Source organism: Callospermophilus lateralis, chromosome 4 (assembly GCF_048772815.1).
Source record: "Callospermophilus lateralis isolate mCalLat2 chromosome 4, mCalLat2.hap1, whole genome shotgun sequence".
Taxonomy (NCBI): Eukaryota; Metazoa; Chordata; class Mammalia; order Rodentia; family Sciuridae; genus Callospermophilus; species Callospermophilus lateralis.
In genome coordinates, this window is record NC_135308.1 from 122767739 (window position 1) to 122794323 (window position 26585).

The window sequence follows — 26585 nt, forward strand, 5'->3', positions numbered from 1 at the left end:
TTGCTATAAGCATAAGAAAAGTGCACAGCAAGGTGAGGTGTTACTGGTAAAGGCCCATGGTGATACTCTGTGTTGTCTCACAAGGGTGTGTTACCTGTTTTTAGTCACTATAGTTCACATCTGGTGTTCAGTTTCTCTTAAGTAGAAACCTCACAACATTAGGTTCCTAGATTTGATATAACTAAGAAAACTAGGTGGGTGTTGCTCATTGTCATAAGAGATTGCTATATGAGCCAGAATGCCACTTTATTAATCTCATAGAATGTCGAACTACCAGGCAAACTGGAATATAAAAATCACTGTTCAGGCATGCCCTATTCTTGTAAGCAAACCATGTGAGAAGTCAGATTATAATTAGAAGGTTGCTTTGGTGAGTGCGAAGTCTGAGAAACAGTAATGCAAGTCCACAGGTCAAGGGCCCTTTCCCTTGGGCAGGGTTCAATAAGTCTGCTAACCTGTCTCTTTTGGCCTTCACTTTCCACATTCAGGGTTAACTAGCCATCTTTTTATCCCCACAGTTTTACTCTAGGCAGATTATGTATTAAACAATAGAATCCATTTTATTCAATTCCTGCAAAATTACAGTCCTGCCTTTCTCATTTTTGCCTCCCAGAGATTACTCAGATTACCTTGATTGCAATTTGGGATGTTGCATAACTTCCACTATCAGACACATGTAAACAGTGTTGTTCCCCTCCCTCCCAGATGGCATCTGTTGGGTACAGAAGTTACCTGTGTTAAGCTCAAAAAGACAGCAGCAATAATCTTAATTTTTCAAATTCTTTATAGCACCCTATTGTTGTATATATGAATCTCTTATTAATGAGAATTAGAGATTCCTGGGGTAGAGTGGGCAGGTGGCCTAGACATGAACAAAAGATAGCAGCTACTCATCTAAAAATTCAGATATAGCTGGGAGTGGCCAAAAATCCAAGATATTTTAATGCTACATGAATGAAATTGTTCCTTCAAAGAGTGTCTTAAATTTATTTCTTAAATCTAAACCTGACATCATCATGAACATGAGTCACTTCATGTAGTATTTTAGGATGATCAAAGTAAAAGGGATATGAATACCTTTTGTAGCATTGTTATAATGCACATAAATTATTTTAGAGCCATTCCACTGTGGAATTGTTTAAAGACAGACGAACAGATTCTTGACAGTGACTATTTATGAAGGGGAGAGGGAAAACACTTTGTCTTTTGCTTATACTTCATATGTTTTGGCTTTCCATTCAAATAGCCATGTACTACTTTTGTAATGTTTTAAAAATCAGTGGAAGAAAATTAAAGGTTGAGTACAATGACACAGTATTTATCATTATCACTGTTGAGCCACTGGAACTGTAGTTGCTGTTATTAACATGGACATTAGCTAACATTTATTGAGGGCTTCCTATATCCTAGGTAGAATAATAAGCATATTCCAAAAATTACCTCTTAACAGTTCACAGCAAGCCATTGAGTTAGGAAATATTCTCATTCCACCAATGTGAAGTTGAGGCTTGAGGAGGTTGGGACCCTTTTCCTAGTCACACAGAGGCAGGTGGAGCAGCCAAAGCCTCAACTCTAGACTGTTCAGTTCCAGAGATGAAGCTATTTATTATTGCTTTATACCAAGTTACCCTGTTTCTTTAACTCACAATTAAAATACACTAACCTTAAATAAAATGCCAGTAATTAAGCATCTCTGGCTAAATCAATTAATAACTACCTGATTATAGTACCTTAACCTTGAGCTGAGCAGTGGTAAAATGGGTTATAATGAGAATAACAACCAGGTCTCCTATTATATTATTTAATAGAATATTATTTATTTAGTATTATTTATTTATTACTTATTTAGTAAATGAATAGATTTATTAAATAAATATTAATATTAAATTATTTAATATCTATTGTATTTTTATTTAATTGGATATTATTTAATAATAAAATTTTCAGTTACTAACTGAATATATTTATCTTGAGAATTACAGAGAACAGATATTGTCAGCCATAGAGTAAGCAGGATTAGAACATTTTGTAGTAAAAAATAAAATTGACAAAATATGGGGCCAGGAGTTGGGTATAGCTCAGTGGTAGAGCATATGTTTAACATGCTGGAGGCCCTGGGTTCCATCCCCATCAAGGGTCGGGGAAGGAGGAGAAAGGAGTGGGGAAGAGAATGCTACACTTTGGGTAAAAAAAGAAGGGAAAATTTAAAGGCATGCATATATAAGCTTATCTTTATAAAAAGAAACACAAGAATAGTTAATGATATAAACAAACACAGGAAGGAAAATAATACACTTGCTTACATAGAAGGAGACTCATGGGTCCTGAAGGAAGTAATATTTCTCTAATGATACCTTTTCTGTAAGTTCAACTTTTGGATACATATTAATATTTTACATATTTAAGAAACAAAATTGTATCAGTAAGGATGGGAGGTGGGAAAAATCTAAAATTGGAAATAGACTGAAACAAACCCAATTGCATTTCAAATGAATAAGTACACTGAAAGGAAAAAAAAAGAGTATGATAGAATATTTAACTATGTAAACTATGTATCCTCAGTCTTAGGTTGAAGAGAAGAAAAAATTGTAAACAAATAGGCTATTTATAGTAAACATTTTTGTTTTAGTTTGGGTGGTGCAATTCTGAGGCAATTGTAAATCAATGTAGGATTGAGGTAATGAGTGAATTTGTCACTGTTGTTGGAATCAAGGCTCCTTATTAAGGACAAAAAAATCAGAGCAAGGAATAGGGGAAGGCAAGAGAGAATCTATAGGGATAGATTAGAATTGGTGTGATCTTGTCATCTCTAAAATATGTATGTATGTGTGTATATACTTATGTACGTAGTTGTCTGTATATTTATATGTGCATGTGCATTCACTTGCCCTCTTCACATATGACAAAAATACCCCAGTAATCATGAGAGTACATTGAGAGCCTAGATCTTGGTCTCAATGTCTACTAAAATTAATCAACTTCTCAGAGAAATGGCTGCCTCCAGAGATGGGGCAAGTTGGGTTTGGGATGAGCCTAAAATATCTTTTTATATTGGGGGGTATGGGGAAGATGGGGTCATGTCAAAAGAGCCTAGCAGTCAGTGTAAAGGGACTCCTGCTGGACAAATCTGGGACAGTTGGAGCACCAAGAGTAAGTACAATAATGTGCTATGATATTTTTTATTTGAATGAGGCAACAACATTCTCAAAAGTGACAATGTCATTAAAGAAAAAAAGTGTTTTATAAAAATGATCCACAGTAAAAGAGACTACATCCATCGGTTAGCACACTTTTTTTTTTAAATACCAGGGATTGAACCCAAGGATGAACCCAAGGATGCTAACCACTGAACCACATCCCCAACAGACACTAGTATGGCAATATATAAATCAGTGGAAGTGTAACTGATGTGATTCTGCAGTCTGTATACGGGGTAAAAATGGGAGTTCATAACCCACTTGAATCAAAGTGTGAAATATGATATATCAAGAACTATGTAATGTTTTGAACAATCAACAATAAAAAAAATGTAAAAAATAAAAATAAAAAAAATAAATTAACAAAAGTCAAACTATAAAAAAAAAAAAGAATAGGAAATCACAGATTAATAGAGCCTCTAGGAAGAATCAGAGGGCTGTGTGACTGGGTTGTACCAATAATGTGTCCACTGAACTAGAAAGTATACTCTGAAACTGTGAAATTGTATCTTAATATTACATTTTGTTTCCAGTGATTTGACTGAAAGTATCTCATACGTTCATATAGTACTTTTACACACATTATCTCATTTCAATTAAAACAAGGTTTGAATTAAAAAAAAATAAATAAATAAAATACCAGGGATTGAACCCAAGGATGCTAACCACTGAACCACATCCCCAACCCTTTATGTGTGTATGTGGGGGGGTGTGTTTTGTTTGTTTGTTTGTTTGTTTTGAGACAGCATCTCACTGAGTTGCTAAGTCTGTTTTTGAACTTAAGATCCTCCTGCCTCAGCCTCCTGAGCTACTGGGATTACAGGTTTGTGCCACTGGGCCCAGCTATTAGCATACTCTTCAAATGGAAAGTGGTATTCATTGGGTTAAGGTGTTCTCAGGGCAGTCACATCCCCATATGACTTCCTGGGGTCACCTTGATTGAATTTGGTGTATCCTTAAGATTCACACACTTGTCTCTTTTACGTTTTTGTCATCTTTATAGGTGGCTAATTTCACTCATTATATTTTGACTCATTTTTATAGGGTTAACTAACCATTATAATAAATATGAAGGTACTTTACTCCCTCTACCACCAAATTTTATTCACAAGAATAATTTCAAATTTTGTAATAAAAGGCCTTTAAGGCTAACCCATTCCAGAATATGTTTACTCTTCCCTATGGAATTACCTAGAGAGAGGCTTTATAACTGCTTTCCTGTATAACCCACAGCAAGTACTAGGGATTGAACCCAGGAGCATGCTACCACTGAGCTCCATCCCCAATTCTTTTTTCTTTTTAATTGTGCCACAGGGCCCCACTAAGCTGTTGAAGCTAGTCTTAAACTTGTGATCCCCCTGCCTTAGTCTCCCACATCATTGAGAGATTATAATCTTTTCTTTGCTTTCCCCCCTCCTCCTGTGTCATGAAGTAGAAGTTTCCTTCTTTGTTTTCCTGGCTGAACTACAGATTGTATAAGACTTCCTTGCAATCAGTCTCCCTTTGAAAAATGAATAAATGCAGTCTTTTTTCTTTGTTTACCTCCACAAAATCTAGAGACAGCTATGCATGGTGGCACACACCTGTAACCCAGCGATTTAGGAGGCTGAGACAGGAAGATTGCAAGTTTGAAACCCTGTTTCAAAATAAAATAAAAATGGCTGGGGATATAGCTCAGCATCCCTGGGTTCAGCACTGAAGTGGGGGAAAATATCTAAAGAGACAGAAAAGTCTAAAAGTATAAAATAACATTCACAGAACATATTCCATTTTTAGTTGCATGTAACATTTTATGGATTTACATAGGACAGTTTAGCTAAGAAAAACTCCCCTCATCATAGTTTATGAGATTCAGCAAGAGAACATATGAAAGTTTTTTTAGAAAAGTATAAAAAGATTAACTTTGACTTTCCTCTGTAAACTAGGGGGAAAAAAATCCAGGCTATAGGGGAAAATCATAAAAGAAACTTGAAAAACCATAATCTTTACAACCTCAGAGAGGGCCATAGTAATTTGAAAATTCTCTATATTAGCTTTCTATTCAAACTATGTATTTGAGTGTATGTGTGTAATATGTATTGTTTAATAATAAAAATCACTGCCATTTATTCTGTTTTGCAATTTGATTATGAAACAGTTGTCTCAAATAATAAAACATTGTTTGAAAGGAGATCAAAATTTGGCAAAAAAAATTTTATCAGTGAATTAAAATGACATTCAGTTTACTGTTTGGTAATAGTTTAGTAAATAGCAAATGTATTAGAAGTGTACATTCATGTTGTAATATGAAAATTACTGAAAAATACCAATGTTTTTCAGCACTAATATATGGATTAAGTATAATTCTGTGTCTATATGTTTTTTTCAGGGCTAGTGGTTGGATTTATCCTAACGATTGCAAATTTCAGCTTTTTTACCTCTTTGCTGATGTTTTTCCTTTCTTCTTCAAAACTCACAAAATGGAAAGGAGAAGCAAAGAAGCGTTTAGATTCAGAATATAAGGAAGGTAAAATTAATTACATTTGACATTACTCAAAATGGTAAACTATTTTATCTTAACATAAGCTTTTTTTAAATGGAATTTAATAACATAAGCTTTTAATCAGAACATATTTAGACTGTCAGCAGATCAGTTTTGAGAGTTACTTTAGTAGCTTTATTTATCATTTACTTTACTGCAATAGGAAGTAACAGCAACATTTTAGAAGCTCTAGAGTCTATCATTAATTATTTTAGATTATTAATACCAGCATAAAATGAGGGTGAATGTGCCATACTACTTTTAAAACTTTAAAAAAAAAAAATTAGTCATTTTTATTTTTCTACACTTTAAGATAAAGTTCTTATAACTGCATGCATTTCCTTTTGAGAAGAAAACATTTCTTATGTTTTTTATCTACTTCTTTGTTTCCAGGAGGGCAGAGGAATTGGATCCAGGTGTTCTGTAATGGTGCTGTGCCTACTGAGCTGGCCCTACTGTACATGATAGAAAATGGCCCCGGAGAAATGCCAATCGATTTTTCTAAGCAGTACACTGCTTCCTGGATGTGTTTATCTCTCTTGGCTGCACTGGCCTGCTCTGCTGGAGACACCTGGGCTTCAGAAGTTGGCACAGTACTGAGTAAAAGCCCGCCAAGGTTAATAACAACCTGGGAGAAAGTTCCAGTGGGTGAGACTTGATTTGAGTTTCAAAACAAAAACAAAAGCACCCCTGTTAATGTATTTAAGTGCCTTTTAAGAATTTTATTTGGTTTTCTTAATCAGAAAATTGCTATAGGATATTAAATTACTGATATTAACTAATATTTGATGTAAACATTAACAAGACCTGGATATACAGTACAAGAATATAGAGACTGATCCACAGACTTAATCAATGGGAAAGGAAAATATAAGGAATAGAGTTTTTCTTGAGATCCTATTATGTAATAAATGCTTTTAGTCTTTCAAATCTATTGTTTCGACCAACAGTGGATTAAAAATATCTAAAGAAAAATAATTTTGTCTATACTGAACACTTAGATTTTTTTCTTACAATTATTTCTAAATAATATAGTATAATAATATTTAAACAGCATTTGTGTAGTGTTAGTATTTATTGTAAGTAATCTAGAGAACATTTAAATTATGTGGAAGGTGGGATGTGCATAGGTTATGTGCAGGTACTACTTTTATGTGAGGGACTTGAGCATTCGAGGATTTTGGTATAACCAATCCCATATGGATAGTAAAGGATTTATATAGGTATATCTCAGTCCCCTATTACCATTAGCAACTGCTTCTACTTCCTTTTGAAAATCTTCTCTCTTCCTTCCTTTCTTTTCCACCTTCTTCTCATCTTCCTTTTTTATTCCTCTTCTTCATTATCATCATTCTTACAATAGCTAACATTTTGAAGACCTACTATGTTCAAAGCACTATCCTGGCTACTTTACATAGAATATCACTTAGTACTCATAATAATCATATGAATTTGTTCTTGTATTGTTTTCATCGTTTAAAAAAAAAAAGGAAACTAAGGCACAGAGAAATAGCATTCTAGCTCTACTGAACCATTCTGGTTCACTGCTAGAATGTTGAGAGTTACTGAAGAAAAAGGACTATTTTCTAAATAGGCTATAGTCTAGAGATTGCATTAAAGAGAACTCTTTCTAACAAGTAGCACATGATCTCACTTATATTTGTAATCCAAAATAGTAGACCGTATAGAAATTGAGTTTATAATGGTGTTTACCAGAGGCTAGAGAGAATAGGGGAGAGAGAGTGATGGGGAAAGTTTAATTACTGGGGACTAAGTTATATAGGAGCAAGAACTTCTGCTGTTTTATTGCATAGTAGGGTAACTAGAGTTAACAGTAATGTATTGTATATGTTTAGAAAGTTATAAGAAAGGATTTTCAATTTTTTCCCCTTAAACATGATAAGATGGTAAATTTTTGAGGAGATATCTATACCCTGTTGTGAACACTGCACAATATATACATGTATCAGAATATTACATGGTATACCATAAATATATACAATTTTATGACTCACTTAAATTTTTTTTAATTAAAAAGAGAACTCTTTCAAGTTAATGTTAATTACATAGCTACCATAATGTTACAAAGCTATGTAATTAACTTTACTTACGTAGTTTTGTTTGACTTTGTTTGACTATGTACTGATTATTAACCAGATGATTTTATTTATGTTTCTTCTTAGGAACCAATGGAGGTGTTACAATGGTGGGACTTGCCTCAAGTCTCCTTGGTGGTACCTTTGTGGGCATTGCATACTTCCTCACACAGTTGGTTTTTGTGAGTGATTTAGACATTTCTGCTCCACAGTGGCCCATTATTGCATTTGGAGGTCTAGCCGGATTGCTAGGATCAATTGTGGACTCATATTTAGGGGCAACAATGCAATTTACTGGTAAGACCATTACATTATTATTGTAATTTATTGGTTTTTCAAAGAAATGGGGGAAAATATGGAATTTTTATTTTAAAGATGTAAAAAGGAAAAGAAACCTAAAGATACAGGATTGTTGAAGGACCAGAAATGACAGGGAAGAATCTCTTCCACAGTTTTGTTTTTTTTTTTTTTTTAATTCTTTTGTGTTAAATTCATTGAAAAAGAATGAGTTCTGCAGAGCAATGATTAGAGGGGAAGATATATTAGTGCAAGGAATAGACACTTTTGATTATGAGCCATCTAATCCCAGGAAAGTAGGACATTTAGGATCAGCTCATTTTAATGCACCTCCTTCCATTTGTTTTCTTCAAGTCCATTTGATAGTTATTGTACTAATATGACTACATACACATTACCTACTTTCCTACTGTGATATCATGCTTGCTGTCTTCACCATTGAGTTTTGGAGTAGTTTGTTTTATTTGAGGTAGAATTTAACTAGATTTAACTAGAATTTAACTAGGCTAGTCTCAACTCCTGGGCTAAAGTGATGCCCCTGCCTCAGCCTCCCAAGGAGCTAGGGATACAGTTGCATGCCACCATTGAGTTTTAAGTCCCACTCAAGGTAGATGGGAGAGTCAGTTTTCCTCAAAATTCTGTGTCTTGCTTCTGGTGCTGTCTGGCCCTTTCATTCTACGGATATTTCCTGTTAGGTGTGTATTTCCTGCACATGCTCACCAACTATATTTTCTCCTTTGATTGACATCATGAAGAGACTGAAGGCTAGGGAAGGTTTCCTGAGTTCAGTCCATCCCATGCTCTTCAAACCCAAGATAATCTACTTATCCTTTTACTCCCCTCTCCACTTGTCAGAATGTTTGTTCTCTCAGTTTTACTAATTTCATTCAGATGCTTAGGAAGAAGCAATCTGGTTTTAATTTATACTAAAGAGACAGAAACTCTATCCACACAAATAGTACATGTGGGTTTTTTTGAAGAAGCCTAGGTTTTATTTGAAATGGGTTCTAGCAGGGAAAACTTCTTACACTGAGTAAATTAAAAAATAAAATGTGAGCAGTGGAAGAGGTTAGTTTATTCCCTAAATTTTGTGTGCTTCTGTTTTAGTCTGTACTGCTATGAAAAATGCCTTATATTGGGTAATTTGCAAAGAGAACAATAAAGTAATTTACTTGTCATAGTTTCAGAGTCTGGGAAGTTCAAGAACAAGACACTATTCTCTTTCTGCTTCCAAGATGATACTTGTTGCTGCATCCTTCCACCGTGAAAGGCAGACAGGCAAAAGAACAAGGCAGCTCTCAGGAGCCTCTTGTATAAGGGCATTAATCTCATTCTTAAGAATGAATTCCTCAGGACTTGATCCCTTCCCCAAAGGCCCCAACTCTTAATTCTATCTCATTGGGTCTTAGATTCCAACATGAATCTTGGAGGGAGACAAACATTCAAACCATAGCATTTTTTTTTCATCACCATGCTGGGCCATGTGTGTCCAGTGCTGAGGCTATTCTGAGGAGCCTCACAGGTTGGCTTTGATGGGAAACTACTGGGAAGGCAGGCCTAGCCTGCCAGTTTCGGGCCACCTGTCCTTTTATTGTTTTCCATTCTAATTCCGAAGGAACTCCAGAGGTATTGAGAGAATATTATTGAGATGTGCTGAAACTTACTTATTCAAAGAGGCCTTTTGTAATCAAAGGTTCCATGTATCTCACCATTTAAATTATTCACTAAGGTCATTGTACAAGTCACTGAGAGTTTTTCAAAGGTGGTCTCTTTTGGAGAAAAGGCCAATTTTCTTTTTTTTTAATCTAGTATTTGAATCTTCTTATTTGCTTCTTTTCTATTCCAGGTTTGGATGAAAGCACTGGCATGGTAGTCAACAACCCTACAAATAATGCAAAGCACATAGCAGGGAAACCCATTCTTGATAACAATGCAGTGAATCTATTTTCTTCTGTTCTTATTGCCCTCTTGCTCCCAACAGCTGCTTGGGGGTTTTGGCCCAGAGAGTGAACTTTATTTCATTTCCACTGGTTGAATCTGGTGAGTTCAAATAAATTTGCAATTCTAAGTTTTATCCTAACAATAATAATAATTGTAATGTTAAAGTGAAAATGTGAACTATTTCCGTATTCTATTATGATGGAATTCCACGGTTTCATCAACTCACTTTAAAAGCTAGTATCTTTCTAGAGAAAGAGAAGATTGCATAGAACTTATGCATATTTTCCTTCTGCTGAATGTAGCTTCTTGATCAGGGGAGTTACATTTTCTCTACATATTGCTATATATCGAACTGAAAGTTCTACATAGTCAATGGAAATTTTATTTTGCTTTGTTTAAACCAGTGTCAGGATTGAGAGTGATGACATTTTAAAATGGTTCCCAATTGTAACAGAAAAATGTCACTGTACAAATTACCCTAATGTTATATTCATTTTTAATGGCTTAAGCTATTTTGTGTGGAAACCTCAGCATACTATCCTGACCTTCTCTCATTCCCTTGCCAGTCACAAGTAATTATGAAAAGTGCAAAGATTGGTCCTAGTGAATTATGTGACATTATTCTCTCACTCCAGGTTAATAATGAAAAAAGGTAAATTTATTTTTCATATGACCATTAGAAAGTGTGAAAATAATTTCTAACTAAAATCAAAGAAAATTGTCTAAAAAAGTGCACCTTATTATATATTTCAGTTGTGCACTGAAAATAAACTATATTGAATTCAATTTTTTTCTCTTTTCACATTTTTTCATTGGTGTATTATGGTTGTACATAATGATGAGATTTGTTACATATTCCTATATGCATACAATATAACAGTAAAATTTGGCCAGTATCACTTTCCAGCACTTCCCCTCTTCCTTTCTGCCTTCACCCCGACCTAAGACATTAGTTTTTATTGTTGTTGTTTTATTAGATCATTATAGTTATACACAGTAGTTGGGTTCATCCTGACCCAATTATGCATGGAGTTTGATTTCAGGTCTCAATCCTTCCTCTCCTCCCCCATTCTCCTTCCTCTGCCCTGTTAGACTTCCTTTCACTTACCTATTTTTTTAATTGGTTCTTTTTACTTATCCAAAAGGGTGATTTTTTAATGCATTTTCTAGCTTTCTTTTATAAATGACTGGAAAAATACTTTGATTTCCTATTACGTACCTTCTAATTTGTGTCCTCCTTTACACTGTAGCTTTAAAATTTTCAAATTTGTTCTTCACTGTGACCTACCATGTACTAGAAGTTTTAACAAGGAACAGAGTACTTTACCAACTATGTCTTAAGATGTTTCTCCTGTCATTTCTGTACCATTCTTCCCTTTTCCCTTAAAGAAGTTGGGAAAGGACCCCATGAGTAAGCCAGCTGAGAGTGGAGACAGCTGAGAATTCTTCATTGGTGACCCAACTATAGTGATGATTTGGAGCTGACTGGTTTAGGAAGGAAAACAAAATAGTTTACATCCTTAATTCTTAAGTCATTCAATCAACTCAGTGGATCACAACATTGGTTTTGAAATTAGGTATACTTTGGAAGCACCTGGGCAATTTAAAAAAAAAATTTTTTTAGTACCAGAATTCAATACTCAGGGGCACTTTTTTTCTTTTTTTGAGACAGGGTCTTGCTAAGTTGCTGAGGCTGGCCTCTAACTTGCAGTCTTCTTGCCTCAATTTCCAGGGATTATAGGTATGTGCCATCGCATCTGGCCTGCGTGTTTTTAAAAATCAAAACTTGTGTCTGAGCTCCATGCCCCCAAATTCTGACTTAGCTGATATAGGATATGGCCTGGGAATTGAAATTTTATAAAGCTTTGGGTGCACATGAGAATCATGTAGAGATTTTTTTTTTTTTTTTAACTCTGTTACCGAGGCCCTTTTTTAAACCAAGTAAAAAGATGTCCTTGCTCTCGCTTTATGTAGCCTACTCATCATTGGGTATTTTTACAAAACCCTCTGATAGATTTTAATATCTAGCCAGGTTGAGAACCCCAGAATTAAGAATATCTGTATTTAAAGCACTGTATCTAAAGGAAGCATCAAAAGAATGGAATGTGTTGTTTTTAGGGAGACAACAATCAGCAGAGCATCAAAAGAATGGAATGTCTTGTTTTTAGGGAGACAACAATCAGCAGAGCGCTGGGGTTGATAGCTTCTGGTAATCGTGCACTGTCTTGCAGCTGCATCTCTTTTTTTTTTTTTTTTTTTTGTTCTTTTTTTTTATTTTTATTTTTTTTTTAATTAATTTTTATTGTAGGTTGTTCAAAACATTACATAGTTCTTGATATATCATATTTCACACTTTGATTCAAGTGGGATATGAGCTCCCATTTTTACCCCATATATAGATTGCAGAATCACATCAGTTGCACAACCATTGATTTACATATTGCCATTCTGGAGTCTGTTGTATTCTGCTGCCTTTCCTATCCTCTACTATCCCCCCTCCCCCCTCCCCTCCCCTCTTCTCTCTCTACCCCCTCTACTGTAATTCATTTCTCCCCCTTATATTTTCCCTCCTTTCCCCTCACTTCCTCTTGTATGTAATTTTGTATACCCCTGAGGGTCTCCTTCCATTTACATGCAATTTCCCTTCTCTCTCCCTTTCCCTCCCACCTCTCATCCCTGTTTAATGTTAATCTTCTTCTCATGCTCTTCTTCCCTACTCTGTTCTTAGTTACTCTCCTTATATCAAAGAAGACATTTGGCATTTGTTTTTAAGGGATTGGCTAGCTTCACTTAGCATAATCTGCTCTAATGCCATCCATTTCCCTCCAAATTCTATGATTTTGTCATTTCTTAATGCAGAGTAATACTCCATTGTGTATAAATGCCACATTTTTTTTATCCATTCGTCTATTGAAGGGCATCTAGGTTGGTTCCACAGTCTTGCTATTGTGAATTGTGCTGCTATGAACATGGATGTAGCAGTGTCCCTATAGTGTGCTCTTTTTAGGTCTGCAGCTGCATCTCTTGTCATTGCTGTCGGTTTATCATGCAGCCCATGTGTTATTTGAACATGCCTTTCCTCTTTTCCTAGAAATTCATCCTCATGACATACTAAGGGACAAAAGTACTTACTGGGACCAGCTTTAGGTTTGGTACAATCACCATGTCATTAACAGTGTGAAGAGAGTTTACTATACAATCCTTTGTTTGAAAACTTAGAGTTAATTGTGTTTTGGAATCAAAATTTTTCAGAATTTAAAAAACTAATAGGATCTACATAGAATATTTCCCTCAAAGCTACTAAAAGAAGTCCAGGGTAGAAACCCATTATCAAATGCACTCCTACTTTTGTGGTGAGTTATGAATAGCCCCACTGAAGGTGATGACTAAAGAATGTAAAGAGCCTCAGGTTAAGTCATGTCAGATTTTGTCACCAAACTTGTGAAGAAACAATCCATAGTTCTTGGATATGAAAACTACAGATAAAGAATTGAGGTTCTGTCCTTTTTTCTTTTTTTAATCGTACATATATTTTCTGTAACATCTTTTGTTAATTGGATATTTAATTCAACTATTCTTCTTGGGTAGGTGGGCAGTTATATTAAAAACACTTTCATGGAGAGAGCTCCATGTAACAATATAATAAAATATTATGTGCTTCTGCCTAGGTAGCTTAAAGGTGATTATTTATTATTATACTATAACATAATAGAGGACTGCAAAGTGTATGTGGCCCAAGGCAGCTTTTGAAGAAGACTTCAAGAAGAGACATCACATGGGACTACCAGGACAGCACAGACTTGTCACAGAAGTTCATTCCATCTTTAGTATTTTTTCCTTCTTGAGTTATCTATGCTTTATATCTCTTTCTTGTTTCTGGCTGCTGTAAATATAGAATACTGGCTGCAGAAATTCTAACTCCACCTCAATTAGATAAAGAACTATTAAAGAGAAAAATTGTGAAATGAGATGTTTTAAACTTTGCACCTGCCTGCGGTATGAACAGCTGCTGACTATTAATGCACAGTGAATACCCTAGGGCCCAATCATTTGATATTCCTGATATTTTATCTGATGTCCCCAGTACCACCACAATAAGAATGAACTGCAAGCCACCAAATCCCAGATGAATTGTATGCGCTTTAAAAGTGAAAACACAGGACTGAGAATATAGCTGTGGTAGAGCACTTGCTCAGCATGCGTGAAGTTCTGGGTTCGATCCCCTGTACTTCCAAAAAAAGAAGAAAACAATGCAGCTTAATTATTTAATCTCCTTATGCAGTATTTGTTGCTCTAACTCCCAGTAAGTCCTGAATATTTTTAAAATATATGAGTGTTTAATGTGTTTGTTGAATTAAGTTGTTAGACTCTAATCAGTGTTTCTTTTAAGAGTCTCTGAAAGTCAATAATTGGAAACATATTCCTGGAGGGAAATAAAAAATTAAAAAACAGTTTGGCTAATTGAATTTCTGAGGACTGTGATGATTCCAGCATTTCTCAATCATGTGAAACCAGTAATGGTTTTGAAACTAATGAGTCAGAAAATTATTGTAAGGGAAGTGAAAAAGTGGCAGAACAGGACTCCTAAAATTATTCTCCCTGCCAAGACTAAATGTCAGTTCTCTTTCATTTACCATAATCTCTCCCTTTAAAATTTATTTTATAAATGTGGCAAGTCTTCTTATATACTTAGATTTTTTCTTTTTTATTAATGTTTAATGTAGTAATAAAATGAATATGCGTGTGTGTTTTTGTTTTTGCTGTACTAGAGACGAAACCTAGGGCCTTGCACATGCTAGGCAAACACTCTACCATTGAGCCACATCCCCAGCCTTGAATCTGTTCTTTTTTAATCATTAAAGATAAAACTAAAATATTCTTTGGCCTTTACTACCCCTTTAGTAATTTTGGCCCCTTTCTGTCTTCCCCAAGATAATAATCACTGGTAAAAAATTGTGATAATTTTTACATATTTGTTTTAGGAGTTGTTTTTTTTTTAAAAAGGCAATTTTATAATTAGTAATGTCTTTTGCTGCTTGAAGCCAGGTTGCTTATATCACCAAAAAAATCCAGCAAAAATAAAAGACATACACTAAAACATCAGTGTGTTATCTGGTAAGATTACAGATGTATTAAATATGACTTTAAAAATATCTCCTTAAAGATGTTAAAAATACATATACAGGGCTGGGGTGGAGCTCAGCAGAACATTTACTTATCATATTTGAGGACCTGTTCCCAGTAGTGGGGGAAAAGAAAATACAAAACTAATTTTAAGTACTTTCCAAAGGTCTTCAATCAAATGTGTTTTTTTCTTTGAATTAAGAAAAAGGCTGAAAATAGACAAATTATCTGGTAATTACCCCTCTTTCCCACATACCCCTCCCATTATTATTTTTAAATGCTACTCTTTCTTTGTAAACTACCTTATTAGCAATGAACTAAAAGAATAAAATGGAATTTTAATGTAAGTAATGAACACCCTCAGATTAATTCTTCATATCTTGCTTAGCTATTTGCATTTGGAGTTTTACATGGCAGATACCCTAATATGGGTCATAGAATTCTAGAACAAAGAATCTTAGGTTAACTTTCCCATGCCATTGCCCAGACAAAAAGCTATAAAATACATTTATATCTCATATAAGTGAGTATAATCTTTTTTAACATTTTCATGCTTTCTTTTGCATACACTGTCTGTTGTGCCTGGTGTTCTTTTCCTCCCTTATCCATCCTACAAAAACCAGTTCAGTGGCTGTTCCTCTAAGAAGCTTTTCCAGACTCCTTCAGGCAGAATTAGCTATCCTTTATATATATATATTCTACACTTTAACTATAGCAGTTATCACACAGTGAGCATTTGTTAAACAAATACCTTCAGTGTACTAATATTTAACCTATTTCTTTTTTTTTTTTAAAGAGATAATTTTATTTTTATTATTTTTTTTTTAGTTTTTGACGGACACAACATCTTTGTTTGTATGTGGTGTTGAGGATCGAACCCGGGCCGCACGCATGCCAGGCGAGCACGCTACCGCTTGAGCCACATCCCCAGCCCCTAACCTATTTCTTTAAACTACCAACATCCCTATTGTAGACAGTAGCCAGTGTAGAAAGGGTTCAAAACTTTCTTCAGAACTAAGTATAGTTTATATATTATGGGGCTAGAATAATAATAGCAATTGTATTATATCCTCTCAATCTCATCTAGCTAGGGTTTAAAAATGTTGATACCATCTAAGAGTATCAGAAAATAAACTTATTAGAAATGTGCATTTTCAGGGGCTGGGGTTTTGGCTCAGTGGTAAGTTCTCACCTAGCACATGTGAGTCCCTGAGTTCAATCTTCAGCATCACATAAAAATAAATAAATATATATATTAATAAAGGTATTGTGTCCATCTACAGCCAAAAAAATATTTTTTAAATGTGCATTTTCAGTACAGATTTTCACATATCTATTGTGCTCTTATAGAGTATTATTTATAGTAACTCAATTTATAGTTCTAATAAAATTCTAAAGTTGTCTTTATATTATAAGATTATTGAACAAAATTAATTTTTATGCATGAGGCTCCAGGTTCAATCCCCAGAGCAGAGGAAAATTTATTAATTTTTTTCTTTAAAAGTGCTATAGTACAGGGCTGGGATTGTGGGTCAGTGGTAGAGCACTCCCCTAGCTAGTGTGAGGCCCTGGGTTCGATTCTCAGCACACATATAAATAAATAAAATAAACATATTGTATCCACCTACAACTAAAAAATAAATATTTTTTTTTAAAAAAGTGCTATGGTACATTGTGTCCAAATATGGACCTCACAAGTATGTTTGCTCAACTATTGGCAAACAGTTTCTATTTCAGTTACATACTCTATGCCCTGTTATATATAAAAATGTTTTGAAATAATTTTTTATATTTTAATTAGTATTTTGATTATATAAAACTTAGAAAATAAGGGTAAGAAGAGGGCAATTTTCATAATTGTACTACTCAGAGACAGGCATCATTAATATTTTAGTATATGTATTCCCCCACTTTTTTTTCAGTACTGGGGATTGAACCCAGAGCCTCACACATGCTAGGCAAGTACTCTATCACAAGCTATATCCTTGGCCTTTTTTAAATTTTATTTTGAGACAGGGTCTCACTAAATTGCCCAGGCTGTCCTTGAACTTGCAATTTTTCTCCCAAGTGACTGAGATTTCAGATGAGCACTACAATTCCCAATTATTTATTTTATTTTTTGTAGATGGGCAAATACCTTTATTTTGTTGGTTTATTTTTATGTGGTGCTGAGGATCAAACCCAGGACCCCCGCACATGCTAGGCAAGCACAGTACCACTGAGCCACAACCCCAGCCACCCCAATTATTTTTCCCATCTTTTACATGAGGTTTTTTTTTTTTTTTAATAAAAAGTATCACATTATATTTAGTTTTACATCTTGCTTTCATCACTTAACCCTATGGGATGAGCATTTTATCTTGCCATGAAAAGTTATTTGAGCTGCTGTAAACAGTATGGCTGTATCACTGTAGTATGCTGATTTTAAGTCCTTTTGATAAAGAAAATGTTTATATACACAGTGAAATATTACTTAGCCCTAAAAAATAATGGTAAATCGATAGATCTGGAGACTATCATCCTAAGTGAAATAAGCCAGTCCCAAAAAACCAAAGGCTGAATGCTCTCTTTGATATGTGGATGCTAACCCATAAAAAAGGGGAAGACGGAAGAATAGATCAGTTCAGTAGATTGGACAAAGGAAAATGAAGAGAAGGGAGAGGGGTGGGAATAGAAATGACAGTAGAATGAATCAGACATAACTTTCGTATGTTTATATATGAACATACCACCAGTGAAACTTCATATCATGTACAACCACAAGAAGGGATAATTAAAGTTAATTGATATTCCATGTATGTATAATATGTCAAAAATACACTCTACTGCTATGTATAACTAAAAGAAACAAATTTTTTTAAATGAAACATTCAGATTTTAAAGAATAAAAAGTTATTTGAGCCAGGGTGGTGGCATACAACTAGTACACCTATAATCCCTGTGGTTTGGGACGCTGAGGCAGGAGGATGGTGAGTTCAAATCCAGCCTCAGCAACTTAGGCCCTGAGCAACTCAGGCAGACCCTGTCTCTAAATAAAATATAAAAAAGTCTGGGGTTGTGGCTCAGTGTTTAAGTGCCCCTGGGTTTAATCCCTGGTACCAAAAAATAAAAAGAAAAAAAAAAGAAAAAAGAGTTATTTGAATACATTACTAATGACTGGGAAGTCCAGCTTAGAAACTGTCACCCTTGGCTGGATGTGGTGGCGCACTCCTGTAATCCCAATGGCCTGGGAGCTGAGGCAGAAGGATCACAAATTCAAAGATAACCTCAGCAACCTCGAGGCACTAAGCAACTCAGTGAGACTCTAAATAAAATACAAAATAGGGCTGGGGATGTGGCTCAGTGGTTGAGTGTCCCTCAGTTCAATCCCCGGTACCAAAATAAAAAAATAAATCATCATACTTTAATTTCCTTGGGGGACTTTAGTTTTTTTTTTTTTTCCAAATGTGTCATAAATGGTATAGTGATATCTGCTATCTGGAAAAGTCTATTTTATGGAATTGTTGCATCAAAGTCTATTAAGGAGTATTGCCTGCTTGCTCTTTGAAAAGATTTTTTAGGTTTCCAGAACCATCACCTATATATGAGGTTACTAGTTTCACTGCAAACCCACTAGCACAGAATTATCATTGTTTCCTTAATCTCTGCCATTTGGATTTTTAAAAGCCAGGGCGGGGAAGTAATCTTTTTAACTTATATGAATCTTGAAGGACATAGAAAACTATATCATCTATATAATCTTCCAGAGGAAAAGCATTTTGAAATAATAATGTTCTCTGTGCCAGGTATTGTTTTAAACAATTTTCAAACATCAGCTCACTTAATTCCCATAACAATCCGATGAAGTATTTACATTATTCATCTTTGTAGAGAACTGAGCTTGAAAAGTTAAATGATGGGAGGGGATATAGCTCAGTGGTGAAGCCTTGCCTAACATTCACAGGGTGCTACAAAACACACACACACACACACACACACACACACACTTGAATGATAAAATGGAGATGATAAACATTCAGATTAACTAAAGATAGAACTCTAGAACTTGGGGAATTATTATTTGTGCTGTGATAGCAAAACTACAGCTTGTTGAGAAAATTCAATGAGATTTTCCAACAGAAGGAAAAAAAAAAAAAACAGGCAATTGTCCTATGAAGTAATAGGAAAATTGAGCCATTGCCAATCAACAGCCTAGTATACTGATTACTCACTGAGATTTTTGTTTTTATCTAAAGTGATTGTCTGCAAGTTTCTCTTAAGTTTTTCACTTTCGAAATTTGCAAATCTAGATAGACATCTTTAAAGAGGAGAAGGGCCAAGAGAAACCAGTCAGTGTCAAAATAATTATAGGTTGGGAGAATACACTATAAGATGGAATAATGTTCAGCTCTTAAAGATACTTTATTTGGATTGGTCCAGGTGAGATTGAAAAATATATATTTTAGATGCATATTTATTGATATCAAAGATATTCATGATGTATTAAATGAAAAGTAATTCAAAACCAGAATTGACAGTGTGATCCCATTTCAGTTTAAAAAAATATTTGTAGGCATATAGCCATAGGAAAAAGGATCAGGATATATATATATACACTTGAGTGTTAAAATTATACCTAGGAGGTGAGATTGTTGGGGTTTTAACATTTTCTTTTTGTATAACTGTATTTTTTACATTTTCTACAATGAATATTCTTGTTGCAATTTAATGCCATCACTTATTCAGAAAAGGGAGAGGGGAAGGAAAGTGGTCATTTGATTGTCACAGCGCAGTACAAAGGGGATACAATGGTCTTTTTAATAAGTAACACTGAGTTTTTATGACTTCATACCACACAGGAAATCAATTCCAGATGAATATCAGGTTTAAATATGAAAGGTTAAGCAGCACAAGTGTTTTGTTGAAAAATATCGAACAACTTTGTAACCTTGGAGTATGAGAAAGATTTCTTAAATGAGACACAAAAGTGCTAACCAGAAGGAAAAGAAGTTGGACTTTGTTAAGATTGGTAATTTCTGCTTATCAAAATTCTTATTAAGAGTTAAAAAAAAAAAAAAAACCAGCTAGGCACAGTGGTGCCTACCTGTAATCCAGAGGCTTGGAAGTTCAAAGCCAGCCTCAGCAATGGCGAGGTGCTAAACAACTCAGTGAGACCATGTCTCTAAATAAAATACAAACAAAAAAAGTGGGGGTTGGGGATGTGCCTCAGTGGTTAAGCACCCCTGGGTTTAATTCCCAGTACAAAAAAGAAAAAAGGTAAAAAAAAAAAAATACAATGAGTAGTAGAAAATACGTGCAGCATGTGTATGCAACACAAGATTCATATTCCAAATATAAGTTTTTAAAGCCTTTAAATCCATAAGAGAAAACCATCAACTCAGAAGAAAACCGGACAAAAAATTTAAAAAACAGAAAAGCCATTTTGTAAGGAGATTATCCAAATGGCCAATAAATACTGGAAAATGTTTAACTGCTTTTAGTCATCAGGAAAATATAAATTAAAAGCACATTGGATGGTTACCAGAATGACTAAAATGAAATCAGAAAATACTAAATTGTTGGTGAACATGTACAGCTAGAACCCTTACACTTCTGCAGGTAATGGCAGTATCTACTAAACTTGAACATATACTATTCTTTGACCCACTGATTGCATGCCAAGAACATATACTCAAAAGAATATTTATTAATATTAATAATATTCATAGTAATCTCATTGGAAAAATCAAAGGCCTCAGAAGTCTCATAATATCATTTTTTGCTATGATTATTGGTTTTAAAAGTCACAAGCCCAGAGAGATTCAAATAATAGGGAAATAAATATATTCCACCTCTTGATGGAAGGAGTAGCAAAGTTATATTGTCACAGAGAAAGGTGACAGAGGTATGATGTATTGAGTGTCATTCTAAGGCTCTGCCATGTTGTTACTTCTCAGCTCCTAAACATCTATCTAAGCTCTTTCTGCTAGATAGTCTCACTTCTCAGGCAATGCTGTTGGAAGGATTCAAAACAACCTCATGATAGGGCTTTCCCAGGTTATCTAAATGCTCCATGTCTCCTTCTATGAAAAAGAACTAGTACTTTCTTTTCCACCGTATTGTTGATATTAATGTGGACGTTCTTCAAAGGAACTGTGTATAGAACACATAATAACGGTCCCCAAATGACTTCCATATCCCAAATCTCAAAAAGAGTATTTACCTTACATGGCAAAGGGGACTTGCAGATGTGATAAAGGTTAAGAACCTTAACATGGAGAGATGATCCTGAATTACCCAGATGGGCCCAAACTAGTTACATGAGTCCTTAAAAGCAGAGGGCCAGTCAGCAAGATGGTGATCTAGGAATCTACACATTCACTTTCCACGGAGATACCCATATACAGACCATAATACCTCTGTGGGAATACTAGAGACTGGTTGAGAAGCTATAGCACCAGCTTATTTTAAAACTCAAGGGGAGGGACACAGGGTTGTGGCTCAGTGGTAGAGAGTTTGTCTCACACATGTGAGGCACTGGATTCGATCCTCAGTACCACATAAAAATAAATAAACAAAATAAAGGTAATATGTCCATCTACAGTTAAAAAGATTTTTTTTTAAAAGCTGGGGGTGGGGTGGCGCTGAGAATTTATTTCAGTTGGTAGTTTGCCTTGCATGCACAAGGCCCTGGTTTCAATCCTCAGCACCATTAAAAAAAAAAAAAAAAAAAAAAAAAAACTCAAGGAGTGCCCATGGAAAGGATAGGAAGATTCTCAGGGTTTGGTATGGCAATTCAAACCCCTCCCCCTCATCACATAGATAGTGTGTAACTGGGAGGAAAATCTCTTGGAATGGAAACAAGTAGACCATGTGTCCAACATTCTGGATTGTCTAGGAACTGCTTGAGTGACTGGTTTCTGTCTCATCTGACTTGGAATTGACAAACTTGCACTAGAGTTTAGAAGCCATGGAAAATAGAGGCGAATGCCACAGTTAAACTACAGTTTTGAAGACAGGTGCTAGGAAAAGAAAGACATCAAATAAGATTTGAGAGGTCCTAGAACTTCTTGCGCTGTTTGGTGAAGGTTTTCCCCTTCACCAAGTTTCTTTTGAGATTGATATTGCTTTCAGTTTAAAACAATGCTATTTCTTTAAGATGTTTTATTTAATTGTAATGATAACCACAAAGAAAATGTCTGTAGAATAATCACAAAAGGAAATATGAAGGGAATCAAATCATTCACTGCAAAAAAGAAAAAAAGGAAATGGGAAAGGAGAGACAAAAATGCTAGTAGAATAATACAGAAAACAAAATGACAATAGTAACTCCTTCCTTGTAAGTAATAATGTTGAATTTAAATGGATTAAACACAATTAAAAGACATATTGGCTTATCACATTAAAACAAAATAGGATCCAACTGTATATTCTTTATTAAAAAAACTTTTTATATCTAAGGACACACAAGCTGAAAGTATGGTACAAGATAATCCATACAAATAGTAACCAAAGAGAGGAATGATAACATTTGTCAAAATAGACTTTAAGTAAAAACATAAGACACAAAGATGGACATCGTATACTGATAAATAAAACAGTTTTTGCACCAAACATCAAATTTACTAAATAGGTGAAGCAAGCCAGATGTGGTGGCTCTTGCCTAGAATCCTAGCAGCTCAGGAGGCAGAGCAAGAGAATCACTAGTTGGAGGCCAGCTTTAGCAACTTAGCAAGAACCTATGCAATTCATTGAAACCCTATCTCAAAAAATAAGAAGAGTTGGGACTGTGACTCAGTGGTTAAGTGCTCCTGGGTTCAATTCCCTGTACCAAAAAAAAAAAAAAGTGAAGAAAACTTTGACAGAATTGGAGGTAGAAACAAAAACACAATAGTAGGAGATTCAGTCCTCTGTTTTCAATAATAGAAAAACTAAACAGAAAATCAATAAAGAAATGGAAAAGATGAATAATGTTATAGACCAATCAGACCTAATAGACGTATACAGAACACTCCACCCCAACAGGAGCAGAATGTTCCTTTTTTCCCAGTACACATAGAACATTAACCAGGATAAACCACATGTTAGGCTAAAAGATAACTCTTGACAAACTAACGAAAATGGAAATAATATGAAGTATCTTTACTAATTATAATGGAATAAAACTAGAATCAAGAGCACAGAGAAAAATGGAAAATCCAGAAATATGTGGAAATTAAGCAACACTAACAACTACAAGGTCAAAGAAGTCACAAGGGAAATTAGAAAATACCTTGAGACAAAAGAAAATGGAAACATAATGTACCAAAACATGAGATGCAACAGAAGTAGTTCTAAAGGAAAAGTTCTTAGCTGTAAATGGGTACATTTTAAAGACCTCAAATTGCCAACCTAACTTCACACCCCAAGAAACTTAGAAAAAGAACAAACTAAATTTAAAGGTAGCAGAAAAAAAGAGAATGATAAAGATTAGAAGAGAGATAGGGACCAGAAAAACAATACAGAATGTCAACAAAAAACAAGAATTGTTTTTTTTTTTTTTTTAAAGAACAACAAAATTGAAAAACCACTTATCTAGTTTAAGGGAAAAAAAAAAAAAAAGAGGATTCCTAAAATCATAAATGAAAGAACCAATGTCAAAGAAATAAACAAAATTATAAAAAAAACAGTATGAGCAATTATACACCTACCAATTGGATAATACAGAAGAAGTGGATCAACTTCTGGAAACCAACACTTCACCAAGGTTAAATCTTGAAGAAATAGAAAATCTGAATAGACAAACAATGAATAAGAAGATTGAATCAAAAACCTCACAGCAAAGAAAAAAAAATAATAAGTCTAGGACCAGATGGCCTCATTAGTGGTGTCTACCAAATATTTAAAGAAGGATTAATATTAATTATTCTCAAACTCTCAAAAAATTGAAGAGGGCCAGGTGTGGTAGTGCATACCTACAACCCCAGCAACTCAGGCAGCTGAGGAAGGAGGCTTGCAAGTTCGAGGTCAGCCTTGACAACTTAGTGAGACCCTAGCTCAAAATAAAAATTAAAAAGGGTTGGGGGTGAACCTCAGTAGTAGAGTGCCTCTGGGTTAAATTCCCAGTTCCACACCAAAAAATTAATAAATAAGAGGAGGCAATACTTCCAAGCTCAAACTGTGAGGCCATTATTATCCTGATACCATTAAGGCAAAGACACTACAAGAAAACTACACAACAATGACCAATGAATATGCAAAAACCTTGAACAAAATGCTATAAAACAATTAAATAGCACATTAATTCCTGAAATGCAAGGATATTTCATATATGAAAACCAGTCAATATCATGCACCACTTTAACATAGCAAAGAACAAAACTACATAATTATCGGCAGAAAAGCATTTGACAAGATTTTAACACTCTGGGGCTGGGATTTGTAGCTGAATGGTAGAGTGCTCACCTAACATCCATGAGGCACTGGGTTCGATCCTCAGCACCGCGTAAATGTAAAATAAAGATATTGTGTCCTCCTAAAACTAAAAAAATAAATAAATATATAAAAAAAGATTTAACACTCTTTCATAATGAGACACTCAACAAATGGGGAATAGAAGAAAATCACCTGAACATAACAAAGACCATTGCTAAAAAGGCTACAGCTTACATTATATTCAGCAGTGAAAAACTGAAAACTTTTCCTCTCAAATAAGGAATGAGACCAAGGTAGTCACTCAGGTCATTTCTATTCAATATAATATAGAAGTCCTAGCCAGAGCAATTGGGCAAGGAAAAAAAAAAAAGTATCCAAATTAGAGAAGAAAATGTGCAATTATCTCTGTTTGCAATTAACAAGGTCTTACATGTAGAAAACCACAGAGAGTTCACCCCCCCAACACACAAAAAAAACTATTAAAATTAACGAATTCATCAAAGTTGTCAAGTGCAAAAATCAATTGCATTAACTAGATACGGTGGCACATGCCTATAATTTCAGGGCTGGGGATGTGGCTCTAGCGGTAGCGCGCTTGTCTGGCATGCGTGCGGCCCGGGTTCGATCCTCAGCACCACATACACATACAAAGATGTTGTGTCCACCGAAAACTAGAAAATAAATATTGAAAAATTCTCTCTCTCTCTCTCTGTCCCACTCTCTCTTTAAAAAAAAAAGGGGGGGGGGGTAACAACAGAAGAGGAATCAAAAAGATACTGGTTTTTTTTAATATTTATTTTTTAGTTGTAGTTGGACACAAAGGTATTATACCTTTATTTATTTTTTATTTATTTTTATGTGGTGCTGAATATTGAACCCAGGGCCTCACACGTGCTAGGCTAGTACTCTACCACGGAGCCACACCCCAGCTCCAAGATGCTGGTTTTAAAGAGGAGGAAAGAGGCCATGAACCAAGGAGTATGGGTGGCCTCAAGAAGCAGGGACAAGCAAACAGACATTCTTCTGTGTGGCCTCCAAAAAGGAAGGAACCCAGCGTTGCTGCTACCTTGATTTTAGAACTTCTGACCTCTAGAACTGCTATTCTCTAGCTTCATGACCCTGTTTACCTAGCCTCTCTGTATCTCGGATTCTTTATCCATAAGTTGGGGCCATTAAATAACACCTATCTCATGTAGGATCAAATGTCTTAAGTCATCTAATGTACCTCACATAGTCTCTGGTATGTGTTAAGCCAGGCAATGTTAGTGTTACTATTTGACATGAGTTAAAGTGCCCTGCAGCTGCTGGGTACCTCTGCTCCCTTTACATTTATTATTGTCACTAGTCTATAGGGGGTGAAAAGATCACTATTAAATGGAAATCAGCTATGTTCACATACTTCATTTTGCAAAAAATAAGAAAGATATTTTTTTATACCAAGCTGTATTACTGAAAACCTCATTCTTAAACTTTTGGGATCTTTTCTTCCAATGAAACAGTGAGTGCCTACTACTAGGTACAAGGCTTCTTATCCCTCTTTAGCCTTATGAACAGTTATTACCCTACACATGCCTCAGGTATCCAGGTTATTTGGAATATTAACAGTCCCAGACTATGCACTTTCCAATGTTATTCTGCACATTCCTATTAAATGGTTCTTGCTTCTGTTCTGGAAGAAAACTCACTGATGTCAGTGAGAAGAGAGAAAGAGAAATTCCACATGTAGAATTAGATCCTAGAGTGATAGTGGTATGGTAAAATAACCCCTATGCCTGATTTCCAAATTTCCTTACTTTCACTTAATTCACACTCCCAGCCCACTTGCAAATGGTGAAATAACTCCTGTGCCCCATTTCCAAATTTCCTTTCCCTCACTTAATTCTCACTTCCAACAATACCCTTAGAGCTCCTGAAGGAAGAAACAGGAAGTAATACAAAAAGTTGGAAATCCCCTCTGAATATGCAGATCACTTTGGTCCTTATTCGGCTTCCCTCTGGTAGAAGAAGGAAAAAGTC

General features: G+C 35.0%; 1 protein-coding gene across 9 annotated transcripts in view; it reads left to right on the forward strand.

Moving 5' to 3' along the window:
* Tmem19 (transmembrane protein 19) overlaps nt 1-26585 on the forward strand; it is a 45961-nt gene that overhangs the window by 8601 nt on the left and 10775 nt on the right. For 6 of the 9 annotated variants that reach the window (XM_076854879.1, XM_076854877.1, XM_076854875.1 and 3 more), the window contains exons 4-8: nt 5566-5703; nt 6112-6366; nt 7902-8111; nt 9958-10151; nt 13721-14518. In XM_076854879.1, coding sequence (XP_076710994.1) covers nt 5566-5703; nt 6112-6366; nt 7902-8111; nt 9958-10121 — 767 coding nt within the window. In that variant the 3' untranslated portion in view covers nt 10122-10151; nt 13721-14518. Of the gene's footprint in view, nt 1-5565; nt 5704-6111; nt 6367-7901; nt 8112-9957; nt 10152-11724; nt 11794-13720; nt 14519-26585 lie in introns of those variants that run through there. The other 3 variants (XR_013091237.1, XM_076854873.1, XM_076854874.1) reach the window with 3 other exon arrangements.